Source organism: Limulus polyphemus, unplaced genomic scaffold (genome assembly GCF_000517525.1).
Source record: "Limulus polyphemus unplaced genomic scaffold, Limulus_polyphemus-2.1.2 Scaffold1682, whole genome shotgun sequence".
NCBI lineage: Eukaryota > Metazoa > Arthropoda > Merostomata > Xiphosura > Limulidae > Limulus > Limulus polyphemus.
In genome coordinates, this window is record NW_013667292.1 from 106,826 (window position 1) to 128,121 (window position 21,296).

Below are 21,296 nucleotides of genomic sequence, written 5' to 3' on the forward strand. Positions count from 1 at the left end.
TGTAAATTGCAGTAGTTTTTTTTCTCATCAGTTTAATGGTTGATGATGAAAATTAGCTAAACTAGCTGAAACGCCGTCCTACAGGCGGCTGTTTGTGCTAGTAATTACAAAGTGTAGTATTCATACCTCATTGAAAATATTTTAGAGAAAGTGAACATTTTCTAAAAAAAAGGATTTTTTCTGGGAAGTAATGCACGGGAAAAGTGTTCGGATTGTGCTAATATATACTGTAATGCTTTTATATATTAAAAGTTTTATCCTTTATTGAAAAAAAAAATACAAGTTTTTTTTTTAAGAACTCCATTTTAGTACCATATTTACAAATTACATCAATAAAGATATATAATCAAACCCTCACGTACAGTCCTAGTGAAAGTCGTGTTCTTGTTGTGAGAAGAGTACTTTTATTTAAAATTGTGTTTTATTATAAAGAACATACTCTAGTTATTTTTCTAATTGTCTGAATCTTGAATACCCAAAATGTGAAATCTTTCTATGGATTTGTGTTTGTGGTGCTATTCAATAGATGGCGCCACGCTGTGTTTATTATTTCGGTCACACACATAGACAGATATCTACACGCTACGTCATTTATAGTAACATGGGTTTTGTTAGTAGTAAAATAGAGTGTTCGATACTTATAAAAAGTGTTTTGAATAAGTTACATTAGCTTCGAGACTTATTTCGAAGTTACTTGTCGATTTTCTAGGATTTTTATACATATCGCTACGATTAAAAAAATCTTGAGATGAAGCACTGTTCGACACGATATAAAAACGTGGGTGAGTCTGAAGAAGAGAGATATTTATGGATTTGTTACAAAGGATGGTTGATTATTGTTTGTTTGTTCATTGTTAAGCATAACGCTACACAATGGGTTATCTGTGCTGTGCCCATCACAGGTATCGAAACCTTATTTTAGCGTCGTAAGCCTACAGACTTACCATTGAGTCACTGGAGGTGTTGATTATTGAGTTAGTTCAATTTTGTGAACATTTGAGTTTATGTTTGAAAACGAAGTACTAGAGATACGAGCAAATTCTATATGTACGTGGAAAGTTAACAAGTACAAAGAAAGTAACAATAAAAACAGATGAAAAAAATATTTTAAAGTGTGTACAAATAAGTAACATTTAAAAAACAGGTGAAATTATATTTTAAAGTGTGTACAAAGAAAATAATAATTAAAAACAGGTGAAATTATAATTTAAAAAGTGTACAAAGAAAATAACAATTAAAAACAGGTGAAATTATAATTTAAAGTGTTTACAAAGAAAGTAGCATTTAAAAACAGGTGGAATTATAATTAAAATGTGTACAAAGAAAATAACGTTTAAAAACAGACGAAACTATAATTTAGAGTGTGTACAAAGAAATTAACAATTAAAAAGCAGGTAAAATTGCACACGTTATCATTAAATGGTCTGGATATTACATTCCTTTTGTCGAATAATTCTAAAAAACCTGTAGAACAACATGAACCCTTATAACAGTAGTTTTTTAAAGAATAAAAAATTCAGGATGTCGTTTTAGAAAAATTTTGGGATAGCAAAGTTCTGTCAGCATATAGAACTTTCTCCATCCTAGACAGCAATATGAGTGAGAACACTAGACAATATTTGCTACTCCTGACAATCCTAAACAATAATGACAGTTTCTTGTTGAATCTCTTTTTGCTAAGTCGCTGTTGCTTAATTTCTTCCGCTTTCCACACGCTGTCGAAAACATATCCAAAAATTTCATTTGACTCGTGATATCTGGATGTAATGTAATCGTGCAATGTCGATATAATCACTGGATAATAAGGCGAATATAGACAGTTGTTTAACAACTGTGAACTGTCAATCACATAGATAAATAAACGTCCGCCGGCGTATTAAGACTAAGCATGCGTGATTATGTCACATAGCAACCAAGTACATTTCAGGGTTAAATCATTTGTTTGTTTTCGGATATTAAAACAAACCTACCTACATCAACCATCTCTATTTTGAACTGATAAAGTGAAGGCAGCTAGTCACCAGCACCCATCTTGGGTTACTCTTGTCTCCCATACAACGCATTTACAGCCCCAAAGCTCGGAGGGCGATTTTTTTTTCTTTTAGTAACGGGACTCTAATTTTGGACCCACATATCCTTAATCCGCTTGGTTAGGGTTATATCGGGAAAGAATGAAGTTTGGAAAATTGTACTTCTTCTATTCGTTTAAGAAGAAAACTCTGATCATCTTATATTTGATTACATCATATCCCGCAATGTTTAGGGGGGACTTCCTTCTTACCCCACAGCAAATGACGCCCCCAAATAATTATTAAATGAACAACATCAAAGCACTTTAGTTGATCTCGTTATAAGTCCTTAAACCTGAGCCGTTGGAGGTCTTTATACTTTGAACATGTACATAAAACTAATATATATTTTCAAAGAATAAAAACCCCAGTGTTTCAGCGGCAGATCTGAAGACTTAACGTTAATAATCAAGCTTCGATACCCGTGGTGGGCAAGGCACAGATAGCCCATTAGGTAGAATATACACACACACATTTAAATAATTAAAATACTATAATTATTAAATGTCAGGATTTTTTTGATGCTTTTTAGCAAAGCTACACTCAGCTATCTGCTGTGTCCACTGCAAGAAATCGAACCCCAGGTTTTAGCGTTGAAAGTCCGTAAATTTCTTACCGATGTCCCACTGGGGAACTAAATATCAGGAAAATTGTAACTGTTGATTATCATATTTATAAATATTTTCTATTCTTCAAATACAAATAAATAACATCAAAATAAGTTTCATAAACTTTAATTTGGCCACCAAACTGTTTGATTATTTCCAAAAAGAAGAAGAAGAAAAAAAGAAAACGCTGTGCAAAAAGACCTTAGACATTTTCTAAGATAAAGATTTGCCAGTCCCGCTGAGCGAATTTGAAAGTGTGTTTGTGTGTGTGATTGTAGTGATGGTGGTTCAGATATTTAAATATATCTTATGTATATTTACTGTAGTCATGCTCACGAACAGAACTGTGCATACACCTAATGTTGTACCAAGTACAAAACGTGTGCTAGCATGCGCATATGATTTCTGTGAACCATGAGTTATAAGCACTTGTCTAATATTACGAGTCATTAATACGTTGTTATTGATATACATTAATCGGGCTGTCGTAAGCCTTGCATACAATGTTCTCTTTTGTTTTTCTTTCCAAAGTTAGATTAATAAAAAAAATTCTGAAGTCATAAATGAAAAGTGGAAGGCCGCGATACTCTCAGCCCCAATAGACTACACGTTGTTTAAATTGCCAACGCTTGTTTCGAAATCTCTTGTACTTGTCCCATCTGAAAAATATAAGCCACAAAAATATATTGTTCTAACATTGTCCTTTCGTTGGGCTGGCTCCTTTAAATTAAATCTAAGTCCAGTCCACGTAACGATAATAAATTATTTTATTTATTTCTTAACGTTGGTGCTCCCCAGTGGCACAGCGGTATGTCAGTGGACTAACAACGCTAGAATACGGGTTTCGATACTCGTGGTGGGCAGAGCACATGATAGCCCATTGAGTTGCTTTGTGCTTAACTTCAAACAAACCTTAACGTCGGCTAAAATCACTGTCACCTGTACACAATTTCGACTTGTATGCTTTAGTTTAAAAATGACGTTCAAACTGAAATACCTCGCTGATTTTACTTGACTAATGCAAAAATAAACTTACTTGTATAATTTCATGTCTGATCGATTAAGTAACTGAATATACACGAAAATTAACACGGGTCCAAATACTTCACTGAAACTAAATCTTCGCTGAATAGTTGGCACTATACCAATTTAAAACAAAACTGACTCAATGTTTCATTGATTCTTGTATTTGTAAATTATTTTCGTCTCTAGATACTCCCCGAATTTACTAGATGCTGACTTAGCTTACTTTTATAAACTTTTTTGACCTGAAAGTCATCCGTTCTCTAGCTAGCATCTAAATTCAAGCATTAAAAATATAGCTTACAATATCTTTATATACATTTTGTTTTCTGAATTGCAACTTATTGGTCACTTGGCTATTGTTTCCACTCCAATGTCCAAGGCTCATAACTACAGTTAGGGATTTAAGGCCTGGGTCAGTGTTCCTCAAATGGTGGATAGTGACCCCCAAGGGAGTCGCGAGTTGTCTGCGCCGAGTCAACATTTTATCTAAATAAATTAAATTGTTGTATTATTTCATTCTTACAGAGATAATGGGGTGTCGCGACGACCAAAGTCCAGGCACAAGGGTTGTCTGGCAAATCCGGCTGAGAAACACTAGCCTAGGCTTACCATGTTTCTTCATAAGCAATATTCGCGTTGCCGTTTTAGTCTACAATTTTTAACTGATTTATTACAACCATTTTTTCTTAACTTACGTAGTAGTATGTGGTATTTATTAATTATAACATTTGAGTTATTATAGCTAGTACTCAGCAAACGTAACATCAGAGGCGTCTCTGGCACACGGTGCCCATTCCCCGATTCTGTTTGACAGTGCCCCCGAATTCCCAGTTGGGGTCTTGAAAAAATCAGAATAGAAAATCACAATCGATATCATACTGAAATGCCGAACATTTCCGAGCCTATGGACCCGAGTCCCGAATCTGTTAAGCACTTAGCGACGCCTCTTATCATAGTTCAAAAACAACTTGTGTTTGTTTGTTTGTTTTTAATTATGCACAAGGGCTATCTGTGCTCTGCCTACCACGGGTATCGAAACCCGGTTTCTAGCGTTGTAAGTCCGCAGACATACCGCTGTGCCACTGGGGGCAACAACTTTTGTGTTTTCTTATAACAAAGCCACATCGGGATATCTGCTGTGACCATAGAGGGTAATTGAACTTCTGATGTTAGCATTGTAAGTCCGAAGACTTACCACTGTCCCACCGGGGGACACTACTGGAAGTGTGTTAATTAATAGTGTAAAGTGTTTTTCCATGATAGATTTAGAAATATATAACTACTCACAGTACTGTTGTAAGCTATATTTTTAATGTTATAATTTAGTTGTTTACTAGAGGAAGCTGTTAATCAGGATTATGTTGCTAAATCTAGTAAGTTCATAAAAGTAGTCCTAGAAAGTTTATGATGATGTAATAATCTAGGTATTTCGTGGAATTTGGAGAAACAAGAGTACGTTATAAAAGCGAATAATCAGTGTGTGAAAATTCATTTAAGTATTTAGTACGAGAGTTAAGTATCAAAAAGTTATTTAGTGAGAGTTATTATGTATATTCAGTTACTCGATCGAATAGCCGTGAAATTTGAAGTAAATTTATTCTGTAATTCAGGCGTAGCACCATAACTGGAGAATTCCTATTAAAACGTTATTTGTGAACTTAGGCCTACAATTTGTGTCAACGTGAACAAAGTCTGTAGCAACGTTATAGACAATTAGAAGAAATAAACTAATTCATCATTGTTACGTGTACTGAACTTGGCATTACTTTTACCAAGTAATTAACCCAAAGGAACCCTCCAATGATAAAACAGTATATTGAGATTAGGGCATCGAGGAACGGTAAATTTGAATCGAGTATTTTTTTATTTATATTTCAATAAAACGTTACCGATGGGATTGAACTTAAAATTCTGATGACTGTTAGTAATTTCTTACGATACATTAATTAATAGTGAACCGATTATCATTAGAAGATTCTATACTAGTTTCATGATTTTTGTCCCCAGAGGCAAAGCGATATGTCTCTGGACTTATAATGCTAGAAACCGGGTTTCGTTACCCGTGGTAGACAGAGCACAGATAACCATTGTGTAGTTAAGCTTTGTACTTAATTAAAAACAAACCATTCATGATTTTTAATTCCACTCGATAAATTAGAATAAAGAAGTAAATTATATTTTCTGAGAACCCAGTTTAACTTCCAAACTTTGTATGTATTCACATTCAGCATTGAAATATTGGAATGCATCGTCCTATCTTTTTTTGTGACAATGAAAATCACAATTTAACCCTTTCACTCCCATGTATATGTACATATCGTTCTCTGGAGCACTGCCGTGGTAGTTCGTAATTTTTACTACCATAAGGAAAGGGTATTGTCCTTGAGACTTTTCAAATTTACCATTTTTAATTTAAGATAGATAGTGAAATATTAAAACATGCGATTTTTTATTTGTTCAATATCCAAAACTAAACCGAGTTGTTTATCTATAACAAAATGACAGAAAAAAGGACTCTAAAAGGAGAAAGTAGTTTTTCTGTAACATTATGGTTAGTAAATATAATACCGATTGATAGTTATAGATAAACCTGTTTTATTTATGATTTTTGTTTGTTTTGAATTTCGCGCAAAGCTATCGAGGGCTATCTGCGCTAGCCGTCCCTAAGTTTGCAGTGTAAGACTAGAGGGAAGGCAGCTAGTCATCACCACTCACCGCCAATCTTTTACCAACGAATAGTGGGATTGACCGTCACATTATAACGCCCCCACGGCTCAAAGGTCGAGCATGTTTGGTGTGACGGGAATTCGAACCCGCGACTCCCAGATTGCGAGTCGAGCGCCCTAACCACCTGGCCATGCAGAGCCCCTCATCGACTGGAAGGATATATAATCTATAAGCTCATATATTATATAGTTACTTCGTCAATAGTAAATTACGCTGAGCGTTACAGCTAACGTGGTTTAAATACTGATATCTTTCTACAGATATTTTAGTTATTACTTGGTCAGTATTAAGTTATAAAGTGAGTAATTACTTTTAACTTAAACTTCTTGATAAGCTTGGATTTAACAATTATTGAAAATTACTTTTTATGCGAGAGAGCACTGATATACATTGTCGTCTGATACACAGAATATTCGAGGTATGTGGTGAAGCGTGAATAACTCGCAAGTACTTCATTTATAATGAATTGCTAGTAGGGGGTCACTGTTTGTTCTAATATAGTAGTCTCTTATGCCACGACTTGGAGCTGATACTTCATAATCTAAGCAGTAAACTAGAATTTTATGATTTTTTCTTTTCGTTTCCTAGAAATATCCGACAAGAACGGGTGAAACGTTGATCGTGATGGCGCCTTCAGATAAATAAATAATAATAAACTCGTGTAAAGGAAATGACGAGTACAGCACGTGACCAAATACACATAGACATCTTTACTACCCGATTTGAGGATGGATAGAGCCATTGTCAAAGTCCCACGTGCAAACCATTAATATTGAACGCATTGTTTCGTAATATTCGTATTTTGCTTAGTTTTAGCTCTCTATCAAAGTCTGAACACACGGTGTGCAGTCCTGTAAATCAGGCTAATCTCTGACGGTGTGGCAAAATTGTACACATTATATGATCTGTAAATCTGTCTTTGTTCTGGTGATATAGTTTTATTCTCACATATTACACGCGTATATAATAAACCTACAGCCGCAGTATCTAAATAGAAGTTGTATATGATATTATTTATATTGCGTCAGTGTGTAGTTGTAAAATTGTACACGAACCAACCCCCCTTTTTTTTAAGTTTGTGATGTGGGAGAGTCAATAGTCGCCTACATCCCCAGAAATTGTAAGATGTACAAAAGAGAGGCTAATCAACCCATTTTATAAAAGAGTTTATTTTACACAAATACATTTTCACAAAATATTTTAATAATGCCAGAACGACGACTTATGATTAGTTAAAACAAATCACTAACAAACTCCGCTGCAAATTAACTATATATGTCATAGTATGTACAAGTCTATTTAACTTGACACGAATATAATTTGTCATCGAGAAATATAACGCATCTCACCTAGCGCTATCTGTTATTAACTTTTAATAAATTAATGTGATAGAAATTAAATAAAAAAATCACTGTTTCAGCAAGACACCTATATTTTTTGATCGAGTCAAATAAGTTAACCTTAAGTATACATAAATTCCAACAGATGGCGCAAGTAATTTATTACAACAATTTGAAGGGAGCAAAAAAAGGAGATTTTAAAAAAAGTTAATTTTGGCTAAAATGATATCATTTACGCAAAAAGTATGAAGACAAACTTCATATAAATGAACCTGAGTATGAGAATGCTAAATTATCCAACAAAATCAGAGATAAAATACAATTCTTTGGAAACATTCCAACAGGCTGCAATCTAAAATGTTTAAAATCTTTAAATATTACAAATTTTGTTTTATGGCTAAATAACAATTTTATTAATGGCGAAAAATAAAACAAATATACTGCAAAAAATGTTTCTTTTCTTACCAAGTAAGAATTCTTCCCCCTATATTTAGTAAATAAATATTTATTCGAAAATATGGTAACTCATGCTTCTTGTGGGTAGGTAAAGAAAAGTAATTAAAGTTTTGTGAGTTAACAATGATAGTATCAAGGCCTAATGTTTTAATTATTATGAAAGTTTCCCACACAATTACACATAGAAGGTTGTCAAACTGACAATTTTGATAGAACTACGAACAATAAATTGTAACTGTTGTTATAAGTTATGCAGTAAGTAAGTATATATCTAAATTGTCGGAAAACAAAGAATCTAGCATTGTTTTAAAATTCTTAACAACAGTTACAAAAGAATACTCAATCTAATTCAGTTTAAGTAAGACAAGCTTGTGTGTCCAGTTCTCTGTTACTTCAATATTTATTTTCTCCAAAGTTAGTTTCTAAAGAAAACAAAAATTTTATGCAAGAAGTTCAGGAATACATCAGGTCTTGAGTCTCATAACTGACCTTGGTCTTCACTGTCACTGGTAGTGTCTGCAGACAAACATACACAGAGAACATTTACATTGAAACTACTAAATGGTAAATCTCAGACAATAGTAAATACCGGCAAAGAAAATCCTTTATGTAGTAAATTAGAATGCTGTTTTTGTGTAAGAAACAAATTATCCTTGCAGATAAACAGCAACTACTAACTTGGTACTTCTTTATCACAGATAGTGCTCTTTTAAGAGTGGAATTCAGTAAAAATGCTTTCTACACTCCTAAATGAATGTAATTTGGAGTGCTTCGGCCTTAGGCCCACTTCAGGCAAAGAACAAAATACAACTGACTAAGATGGAGAATAAGTTGGAATTAGAAAATAGATACGAGGCACGCAGGCGCGGAATGAGACAAGTCAATCATACGTAACAAAATGTAAATACAACATTATTGGCGAAGTATAAAACAAAAAATAAATATATATATATATATATATATATACACACACACACACAAAATACAAAGTTCCAAATAAATCCATTTAGTAAGAGTGTAGAAAAGCATTTTTATCTACTTCTTTTTGTCATTTGATTATATTAAGCAACTATACACATAAGAAAGACAAACAGTTTCATCAGTGTATATATACTACTGTCTTTTTCCATTTCTCTAATCACCTAACTGTTATTTAATTTTTTACATTACTTCTATTCGTATAATAGTTCAAACTCATGAAGGTGGTGAGTACACATATAAAGTTCTTACCTCCTTTTTTTCCCTGATATTGGTGTCTACGTAGTCTATCATACAAGTCCTCTTTTGTTCCATATAGGCTAGCATTGCTTCGAGCCAAGCTATTGGTCTTAGCATTATGCAGACCTTCTGAAAAATTGATATGTTTTAAAAAGTTCAGCACATTCATTATTACAATAAGAAAAATCATTACAAAACATCAGTGTGAAAACTGTAGAGTCAGAAGAACATTCCCACATCAAGATATCACAAATATAAAAGCTAGTACTAAGTATTTCAAAAGCTAACATAAATTGAAAAATGCTATTTTCTCCACCTTTGAAATAATCTTGTCAGTGTTAGTTTTTAAAATATTTTTAAATAAAATTGAAAATAATTAAGTTATATATAAAATTAAAATAAATTAAATTTGAAGAGGTCAGTCAAATAATAAAAACAACTTTACAATAAACTAAGGAAAAGTATACATTTTCACAGTAGAATTTCAAATTATCTATACAACAAATGAAAACACAGTGTAATCAATTTAAAGAATAAGGACAGAATATTTGGACACTTCTACAACACATTACCACACAACTGAGATGGGTTTAAAGAACAAGGACAGAATATTTGGACACTTCTAAAACATATTATCACAGAACTGTGATAAGTTTAAAGATCATGAACAGAACTGATAGATGTTTCACATGAGAATATTAACATTTAAAGGTTTTACTCTAGAATACATTAACATAGAAAATCATTTAAAAAATAAATTATTAATACACCCATATACAATCAGTTCACTGATTAGGGTAGAAAATGTGGTCAGTTAAACAATAAACAAGCAAGGTTAGTTCAAATGTACAAAATATAACTTTTAACCTTAGAGATTTGTTAGTTGTGTAACATAACTATGTGTGATGACAAAGAATTTTACACTTAATACTAATACTACAAAATTCATATTTCTATTAACAAAAACAAATATATTAGAACACATACGTACTGAAAAATATGCCTGGGAATCAACTTAATTTAAGCTTTAATTATAAAGAGGATAACTGTGAAATTTAAACCAATAACTTATAAATGAATTCTAAAACACAGTATCTTACCATAAGTCAGATTGTTAGTGTTCATTGTTAAATATAATAATAATACAAAGATCTACCTTTCATGTAAGTCTCATTGTAAAAGTTAGGCATTTCCCAACCATCATCATCATCATCATAATAGTGAGCATACGTGCTGTGATGGGATGGAGCAATGCTTTCAGCATATGGAGCTGGAGCACCATAGAAGAAGTTACTCTGAGAACCAGTGAGGTCTACTGGAGGTTGAGGTGGTGGTAGTGCCTTCTTTGACTTGTTCTTCCATGAAGCTCTGTTTAAAAGTCATTGATTTTACATTACATCGGGTCTACCACGTGCACATAAAGAGCCATAATAAGAGTTTTTTAGTAAAATATATTTGTTAAAGCTACTGATACTGAATGATGAAGCTATGATTTACTATTAGTTTTTTCACAGAAATGCCAACAGACTAAAGTATAAAATTATTTTTCATAAATGTATCAACATACTAATTTATAGTTATTTATAAAAATACAAGTATACTTTAGCTATTTGTAAAAATATCTTTAGACTAATGTATACAATTAGCTATTTATAAAAATACCATCAGGGCTATTTATAAAAATCAGTGGATTAATTCAAAACTGTGATAACTGGAAACATTAATTTTGATTAGTTGACTATTTTGGCAACAGTCAATTTAAACGATTGGTGGAATAATTAAAAGCAGTATTAATCAGAGACACTAATTTAAATTAATCAATTTAATTGTAATTTTGAATAATTGGCTTCCTTATGTGACTATATATATATCAATTAGCTTGCCCAGTTCTACAATTAACTATTTTTAAAAATACCAATATCAATCAACCAAATACTCCAAATTATTTTATTAAAATGCCCAATATTTCATCATGATAATTCCTTTGTGTACTCACTTAGTATCACAACTGATTATTTTAAGCTAGAGAACAATTCAATAGTGAGAGGAAAAATACTGCAAAACAAATAAAAAAAAAGTTTCTTAAAATCTGGATAAAGAAATAGTAATAAACTCAATACCACACTTTGCTGGTTTTGAATCATGTTGTTTAATGTTGTGATATTCCAACATTTCAAAGCAAGTTTCAGTTCTTGGTTTCCTTGTTTACTAAAAACCTTATGAGCAGCAACCACTTACTAAAAAAAAGCCCTACCTGACACAGATCATCCAAATTAGCAGTATGATGATGATGATGAAAATAACTGCTCCAGCAATGCCTCCTGCAATGTATACAAATTCTGATTTTTTCTCACACTTTTCTCCATAGAAATTAGTCAGGCACTCGCACTTGGGTTCGTTTGACTCAGGTAATACAGAGCAAGTTCCGCCATTATCACAATAATTGTCACAGACATCTACAAACATCAGAAATTGTGAATGATAAGTTGATTATATAGGAACAATACTCACAAACATGAATTATATTTATAAGATATTAGGAAGAAGTGACCTAAACTTTATCAATTGTTAATAAGCTCTACTATAGACAGAAGAGATCCACAGGAAGAAGTGATCCAGTTAGCATGACATACCGTAGAGAGCAATTAAAAATGTTAAAACAATCCAAACCCTTTCAGTAATTACATGATCTACCATACAGAGAAATTCAAGCTGTTAAAACAATCCAAACCCTTTTAGTAATTACATGATCTTCCATAGAGAGAAATTCAAACTGTTAAAACAATCCAAACCCTTTTAGTAATTACATGATCTTCCATAGAGAGAAATTCAAACTGTTAAAAAAATACAATTTTTTTCAATAATTATCATAATCTACCAAAGGGAAAAGTGGTCCAAATATTTTCATTATTTACCATAATCTACCACAAGAATATGTAACATGATCTATCATGTACCTTAGAGAGAAATCCAAACTGTTAAAACAAGTTACCATGTTTTACTACAAGAATACAAGATCCATTTAACATGATCTATCACAAAAAGAAATCAAAACTATTAAAACAAGTTAGCATGATCTACCAGAAGGAGAACTGATCCAAACCTTTTCAACAATTACGATGCTCTACATAAGTAGATGAAATCCAAAACTTTTCAATACTTAAAAAGCTCTACATATGGTAGAAGCAATACAAACATTTTCAAATATTATCATGTTCTATCACAAACAGAACAAATCCAAACTTTCTAATTAGCTACCATGCTGTACAACAGGAAAAAAAGAAGAGAGATCCAAACTTTTTTTAAAGATTATCATGTTCTACCATAGAAAGAAGAAATCCAAACTGTTTCAACAGTTAGCATACTCTACCACAGATTCCAACAAGATATTTTTACAGATTACCAGCAATCTAAGTTACGTAAACTTTTATCATGCTACTTCTACATTATAGTAAAGCATGAAAGCATTCATCATAAGAGAAGTAAGTTTGTATTTTGATTTAATTCTCTTATGCCTAAAAATTCATTTGAAATGTAAAAATAATGTTCTTACAAAAAAAATATTTCTGACAAGTATTCTCAATCAAAGCACTGTCAATAAACATTTTAATTCAAGGTTATCTTTTTTTTTCTCTCGTAGAAAAATTAGGCCATTAGCAGTTTTGTTTTTTATATAATAAAGTCAAATGATTTTGAAAGAAGTGAATCCTTAAAATTAAGTAACTGAGTAAGGTGACAGTTTATGCTAGACTATACAATGATCATTGTATTAAGTATAAGTATAAGTCAGTTAAAAACCAATATCTATTAAGTATAGAACTTCCTGGGTAAAAGTAAGAAAACTGTACGCTGATACCACATAGTCTTGAATGTTAGATGACATTAGACTTTACTTTTAGTTTTTGGGGATAAAGATATGGTATATAAACTAACAAGATAAACTGAACTATTTACCACTTGCTTAAGTCACAGTATAAAAACTATAAAAACAGAAAGTATATGAGAAATAAAAACTTTTGAGAAGAACTGATGAAAACCCATACTTACGTATACATTCATTAGTCTCCACATTTAGCTTGTACTGAGGTTTACAATCACAAGAGTATGTGTCAGTTTCTTCTCTGAACACACAGAAAGCATTAGCTTGACAAAGTATCATGTTCCCCTGACCACCAACCAGACAGGGGTTAGAACAAGCTTGTTCACTGGTAGCTCCAGACCCTTCAGTGGTTGTGTCAGGTGGACAAGGCTGACAAGACTTGTCCCGTTGCTCTTTGTCTTGATATGTGCCCTTAGGACAAGCCATACAACGCTCAACAGTGTTGTTGAGAAAGTAGCCTGGGTTGCACACCTCTGAAAAAAAAACAGAAAAAACACTGACCATATATGTACAGTCAAGTGACTTGAAGTTGTTCCCAAAATAAATGGATCCAGAACAAAATCTTCCATTAAGCATACCAATAGAGATTGTCTCTGGCCTAATATATATATATATTCTAAAATACTGAGTGAAACATGTACAGGAAGAAATATACTTAGAATGCTAAAAAAACAGATTTTATGAAATAAAATTTGTCATTACAATCTTTTAAAGGAAGTATTGTGGGTATTCTGTCTATTTTTACTTCATTCTAAGAAATATTTTCTATTGTTGAATGTTCATGGAAAAGACTTTGACTTGTAAATGCAAATAAAGATCTGAGTATTACTCCTACCAAGAGAGCATTCATCTTGCATGGTTGCTCCTACAGAAGCTGTTGTTCTACCAGAAGGACACTGTACACAAGCTGCCATCCCTCGGGTTCGATAAAACCCTTTTGGACAAGGTTCACAGTTGCCATTGCTAGATAGCTGTAGGCCACTTGCACATTCCTCTGAAAAAGTAGAAAATGTACCATTTACATAAAAAGGGTAAAAATTAAGAACATAGAATCAAGTGAATGAAAATAACAACTTTAGGTAACAATATTCAAAATCTCTGAAAACATTTTCACTATGACAAAAATATCTTTAAGAAGTTCTTAAATTTTGTTGTTTCACATTTTCTTTGGTAGTTTAATAATGAGGGGAAAAAACTTTATTTTCAACAAACACTACAAATTTCTAGTGTAATTTCTCTTAATTTAAATTTTTAAGATCAGCTATAAGTAAACTATGCATCTTATTTAGTGATTTGCCTTTTGTCAAAGATCTTGAGGAGATGCATTAAAAAGAGAAAAACATAAACAGTAAATCTGAATATTATCTATTGTTCAAAGAGATGTTAGTTAATACCTCGACATTCTTGTTGAGATACTGCTGTGTTGCTACGAGTGGTGAGACCAGGACCACATGGAACACAGCTGAAAGAACCTTCCTGAGACTGGTAGAGACCATATCCACATGGCCGACACAACCCAACAGTTTCATCATAGTACTTGCCAGCGGAACAACGTTCTGTGCGTATAAACACGCACAGAACGTTGTTCTGCTGGCAAGTACTATGATGAAACTGTAAAACAGTATACTTTTAGAACACATATATTTGTATTTCATATTTTGTAGATCTTGTTGAATCTTTTAGTTTTTCTTCTTACACATTGTCTGTGAACTTTAACAGTTTTATATGTCCCTCACAATTGTTCGTAAAATAACAATTGTGAGGGACATATAAAACTGTTAAAGTTCACAGACAATGTGTAAGAAGAAAAACTAAAAGATTCAACAAGATCTACAAAATATGAAATACAAATATATGTGTTCTAAAAGTATACTGTTTTAAAGCAAGTGTACTTATGTAATCATGAACATTTGAATTCAATAACCTTTGCATTCATTGGATGACCTTGCACCACTGGAAGCAGTCACCCCTTTTTGTCCAGCAATTTCTGGACAGGGCTTGCAAGAAAGTTGACCCATTTCATTTTGATAAGTTCCACTAGGACAAGAAATGCAAGACAAGGTATTGTTGTTGTAATAGGTGCCTTGGCTGCAGTCAACTGAAAGAGAACAAATATTACTAACGTATTAAAACAATGACCAAGAAATTTTAATAGCTTATTTTCTTAATATGATTTTGATAGATTTTTCCCATGTATAATGTAACGTAATACTTTAATTTTGAAAATATAAGCATTTCTTGTAAAAGGGGTACATGAGATGAATTTGTTCATTAGATATATATAGATCAATGGAACAATAAAGATTATATTATTATTACCTCCAAATTCTTTTGATACCCAAACACTACTTACTCCAGGGTAATTATATATAATGGCATTTCACTTTGTAAAGAGCATGAAGAATACATCTCACAAAAATTTGTTTAATTAATAAGAATTAATTATAACTTAATACTGTAGAAAATAATTCACAATTTACATGAGGAAACTTAATCAACAATATATTTAAATTTTCCAAATACAGAAGGTTTATGAGCAATAACTATCTACTATTACAGTTACTACAATTATTATTACTCTTTCAAAATTTATTTAGCATTTACTGTTGACTGTACCTTATTTAATATCATAAAAACTAATCACACTTGTCACAGACAGGAGGGTACAAGTTCCCTATCTAACATCACAAAATCTAACCACACCACAGTAAGTAGAGGGCACAACCATTTTACTGAACATCAGAAACAACCAGACTTAACTCATTATCTTGACAGAAGATATAATCACCTCAGAGATTTGGGGTATAGCAATCTCACATTCCATTATCAGATTAGATTATTCTATTTAATATCAGAGTTATGAAAGCATGGAAGTAAAAGAAACATTCACACTTACCACAGTTGGGTGGCACAACTACCCTTCCAGCTGGGCAAGCAAAATCTGTCACCATGGTGAGGGAAGTTAAGTCAGGTCTCACGTTAGGAAGTGTATTTCTTACATCAAATGCTGAATCTTGCAGTACTGCCATTTCAACTACATTCTCCACAGTAGATTTTTCTTGTGTATTTAGGTTTGTTACAGGGTCACTGCAATTTACAGTTTACAGCTGACATTACAGTTCTTGATCAAAACATTTTACATTTATGTAAAACATGTTTCCATTAATTTGGCATAAGTACAATAATGTATTTGATACCAGTTCCAGGCATCCCAAGGGGGAAAAGAAACTTAAATATGATACAAATCTGTTTAAAATAAAACATGCAAAAAAACGTTTAATGTTTATACATGAATAACTTCAATGTGCAATTCCTACTCATAGTGAGATGATATACCATGCAGACCTCCTCTGAATGTACTAACAAACATTTGTACAGAAATTATATGCAGTACAAGTTATCATTCCAAACCCTCCCATGTGTAGATTTTACACACAGTAACTGTGGCCTTAAGTTCGTATCAGGTGAGCTAACTAGTTTGGTAGGAGTATTAAAGTTGGCTATTTATAAAATTCACATGAAAATTATTCAATGTGAACTAAATGGAATCTGTTTAAAGCACAATTATTTATTTAGCATTGTCTTCATGTCTTGGTGTGACAACAAATGCTAAAAAGAACAAAAAGTCTGGTCTTATCTTTTCTTCTTTATACATTAATGTAAAGGTAAATTCATCACATTTTCTTGTTTCATTAAAAAAAATCAAAAGTAAATAAAATAAGCTTACTCATTGGCAGGGAAAGCAATTTCAACAATATAAACTTCATCACTGTCTACCTGTCGAGCAACACGTCTACGTTTGTTGCATACTACATTGACCATCAAGCCACTACATGATCCAGGTGTCACATCAGTACATATATGCCAGTTTCGATTCACATCAAGTAAGCTATCAATTACTCGAGCCCGCAGTATCTTTTTTCCTGAATCAGAGCATACTACAGATGTTGGAAAACTAAGAGCTACTCGGAAAATTCTTTGGGCTGGGCTTTTTGCTGTAAAGAAATGTAATATAAATGAATTTTTCCTTAGACTGTCTAAACACTTGTTTTTACTGTAAATAATTCATTCAAAAAAGTTGATTTTGTTTTATAAAAACGTGAGTAATTTGAATTTTCTATCCAAACTTTCATCCGCCCAAGAAAATTTTACATTACATGTTGTTAAAAATTATACTGTATATATATATATTTTTTCTTTCTCAGTTGTAAAATATTAAAGAATTTTTATAACTTTTCAGATGTCACATGGAGATTAACATATTCAATTTCATTATTTCATAAACACTACAAATGAGCATTCTATTCATGTCTAAAATGCTTACGTGCACAAGCAGGGAAAATGAGTTGAGTCCCAGGATCAGAGGTTGGCCGCCAGAATCCTTCAGCTCCACATGTGTAGAAATCTGCTACTGGTTGAGAGAACTCCTGCCCTTATCACAGGAGATCTTACAAGCCTTGAAACGGCCACCAGGGCCCCAGTCAAAACAATGATGCTGACCACCAACTGGGGGCAAAGGAACTGGGCAGAAGTCACCTATTTGATAGAAATTAGAAAAAAACAACACTTAAATCTATATATAAACAGCTTTTCAACCAAATCAATCAAATTTACAAATACCTGTCAAACTTATAAAAAACATCATATGAAATTCAATTCAGTTTAATTAAGATTATCTATACAAAACTTAAAGATTAATAAACATTAAAGATGTACAACTATCATCTAAGAAATATTATAAATGCTAAAAAAAAGGTGATAATTTTACTATGTTGCTTTTATACTGAATAGCCATGTCTAGCAATTACTATGTTTACTTAAAGATTACACTTTAAGAGAAGTGGTATTTCTGAGTTCTGTTGATTCAATCCAGGCTTCAGATTAACAATTACCAAACTCTCTTGAATTTCTAATAGCTCTTTATCATCAGCTTGACTCCCTATCATAAAGTTTTCACTGGTGATAAGTATACTACATTCTATGACATGTTGTGTGATACAAGCTCTGAACTTTCCCAGGAATATGCTCTTTTATACGGGTTAGGATACACCTAGTAGTAAACTCTGTGTCCCTCCAAACAGGGATATACAAAGTAATTCTTATTTTAATGGATAACTCATTCACACTCGCATGTTCAACATAACTGATCACTTCTACAATGTTTTTCTACTTTCCAAGTTAGAACTTATAGAGAAGATACTTCTTGAGGATAAATCAAGCTGGACTAAGCAACTTGGTTCATCAGTAGTGCTGTGTAAGATAAGTCAAAGAATCCTGGTTCATCAGTAGTTGCTGTGTAAGATAAGTCAAAGAATCCTGGTTCATCAGTAGTTGCTGTGTAAGATAAGTCAAAGAATCCTGGTTCATCAGTAGTTGCTGTGTAAGATAAGTCACAGCAGCCTGGTTCATCAGTAATTGTTGTGTAAGATAAGTTAAAGAATCCTGGTTCATCAGTAGTTGCTTTGTAGGATAAGTCAAAGAGTCCTGGTTCATCAGTAGTTGTTGTGTAAGATAAGTCAGTCTGGACTGAATAGTCAAAGGCTTGTCATGTAGCTGAGCTGATCAGTGGAATTAAGATTTGCTCAGCCACTTGACAGAATGATCAATTATTAGAGCTCACACTAAGCCAATCAGACAATGATTGAGCACATTTTATTTACGGTCAGAGCAAGACTTTGAAATGGACAAGCATTTACAAATAGTGATGACTGACAAAAAATTGTAATATTTGGAGGCTGATAATAATGCGACTATTTCTTATTTAAAGAAAGTGAATATTTATATGATTATCACTATATATTTGATACGAAATTAGAATTAAACAAAGAAATTAAGTTATTGATTAACACTCTAATAAATGTTAGCATAGTAGTAGCACTAGAATTTCACTGTTGGTGCTACTGTTAGTTAGGCTTAATGCCTAAATCTAAATAATCTTTTCCATAATAACCCCTATTACTTTTACTTTCACTACAAAATACAAATTCCTTTATGCCTATAGTATTATACTGTGCAGGCTCCACAGCAAGCACTGTTGGAATTACAACTTAATTCCTATCTACATACAGATGAGGCAGAATGTTAAATACTATGCGTCTTTAGTTTTGTAATATGTAGATAGGAATTAAGTTGTAATTCCAACAGTGCTTGCTGTGGAGCTAAAGTGAAAGTAACCAGTAAAAACAGCAGGTTACAAAACTAAAGACACATAGTATTTAACATTCTGCCTCATCTGCCTGCTGTTTTTACTGGTTACTTTCACTTTAGCTCCACAGCAAGCATTGTTGGAATTACAACTTAATTCCTATCTACATAAAGATGAGGCAGAATGTTAAATACTATGCGTCTTTAGTTTTGTAACCTGCTGTTTTTACTGGTTACTTTCACTTTAGCTCACTGAGCGGCGTGACAAGTATGGCACTCAAAATGACATGAGCTGTTTACATGAAGAGCTAAGTGTTTGCATTTATTAGCTCAGTTGCTGGTTCATCAGTAGCTGCTATGTAAGGTACGTCACAAGTCTAGAGAGTTGATACTGAAGGATATTTACTTTGTAATACTTACAAAAATATAGAATTCACTAGACTGAGGGACTTGTTTATCATTGGCTGTATCAGGTTAGTGACAATAAAATGTGAAAACCTGACACTTACCAAGAACATGAATACGGAAGTGGCATTGAGCTGTGTTTCCTGCTTCATCAGTAGCTATGTAGGCTAAATCATAGGTTCCACGCATGAGAGTTTGTCCTGCAATAATTAGTCATTACATTATATATATATATTTATAACATTAATATAAAGGCCAAGTATGTCAGGTTAATTGCAGTATTTTTCTAAAAAAAAAGGTAGAGTACTTTTAAATATATTATTTGTTCTCAAACTCTGATAAAAATGTGATACATAGCTTTTTAAACAACATTAAAAACTTACTATATACAGACAATTGCCGTCAGCTTTGACATTAAGGCTTTTTTTAATAATACTATGCTATTAAGATATTTTAAAAACCCTCATCAGGTAATTAAGCCTTTCTACCAACATCTTATCAACATAAACTGAAAGATTTAGAGCATCAAATATAATTTCTTTGTTAAGATAGATAACCTTTAATACAGTAGCATCTTATTAAAACATTTTTTATTCTAAAAATAAAAATAATTCAACTAATAAATATAAGCAGTTACACCAAACTTACCAGGTCGTAACCCACTCCTCTCAATCACTCTGATGGACCGCAGGTTATCAGAAAACCGTGGCACATCCCAATTGATGACGGCTGTCATGTTCTGTGTGACTACCCACATATCTGGGGGGCAAAAAGTAACTTTTGGTGGCAGTTTGTCCTTCTCAAGAACATGACAGTCATCCCCACTGAATCCAGTGGGGCAGATCTTCTCACCACAGGTGCTTGGACCTTCTCTTTCTACTGTTCCCTCAACCCTGTAAGGGAAACAAACTTATTAAACACAGCAAGGCATAATCTCTCTGTACCAGTGCCTAGAAGTTTGCTTTTCTACTGTTCTCCCACTCCTATATAATACATGTTAATACATAAGTGGACAGCTCCTCTATTCTGGGCTATCTACTGGTCCCTCAAACCTGTAGGAGTAAAATACTTGATGACTACAGTGAGCAGATCCTCTCTCCATAAGTTCCTGGCATTTTTACTGTTTCCTCAACCTTATAAGTGTATAATACTTACCCCTAGAATTACTGATAGAATCTATACTACCCACAATGACTTTTTAAACACATTTTAAAATTTTTTATTTACCAACTTGCCACTAAACCAGTGGTTTTGTTGGTTATGCTGTGCCTAATAGTATATGAATCACAAAAAAGAATAAAAACACCAGCAATACTACTGTTTATCCCACTAATTAAATATTTGACATGGAAAATGAATAGTTTCACTCAATTCTTTCGGTCAGTTTTTTAAATTGAGATTTGTAACAACCAGAAAACATAAC

The 21,296-nt window shown here is 32.6% G+C and overlaps 1 protein-coding gene across 1 annotated transcript in view; it reads right to left on the reverse strand.

Annotated features, from left to right (window-relative positions):
- Positions 1 to 7,600: 7,600 nt before the first annotated feature.
- Positions 7,601 to 21,296, reverse strand: part of LOC106464543 — a 90,107-nt gene continuing 76,411 nt past the window's right edge. Inside the window, 14 exon segments of the mRNA XM_013924687.2 lie at positions 7,601 to 8,742; positions 9,457 to 9,573; positions 10,601 to 10,812; positions 11,699 to 11,900; positions 13,492 to 13,797; positions 14,160 to 14,318; positions 14,719 to 14,880; positions 15,249 to 15,422; positions 16,221 to 16,411; positions 17,052 to 17,319; positions 17,649 to 17,753; positions 17,756 to 17,860; positions 19,978 to 20,073; positions 20,522 to 20,766. Of these exon segments, the coding sequence (XP_013780141.1) occupies positions 8,705 to 8,742; positions 9,457 to 9,573; positions 10,601 to 10,812; positions 11,699 to 11,900; positions 13,492 to 13,797; positions 14,160 to 14,318; positions 14,719 to 14,880; positions 15,249 to 15,422; positions 16,221 to 16,411; positions 17,052 to 17,319; positions 17,649 to 17,753; positions 17,756 to 17,860; positions 19,978 to 20,073; positions 20,522 to 20,766 (2,380 nt within the window). The 3' untranslated portion in view covers positions 7,601 to 8,704.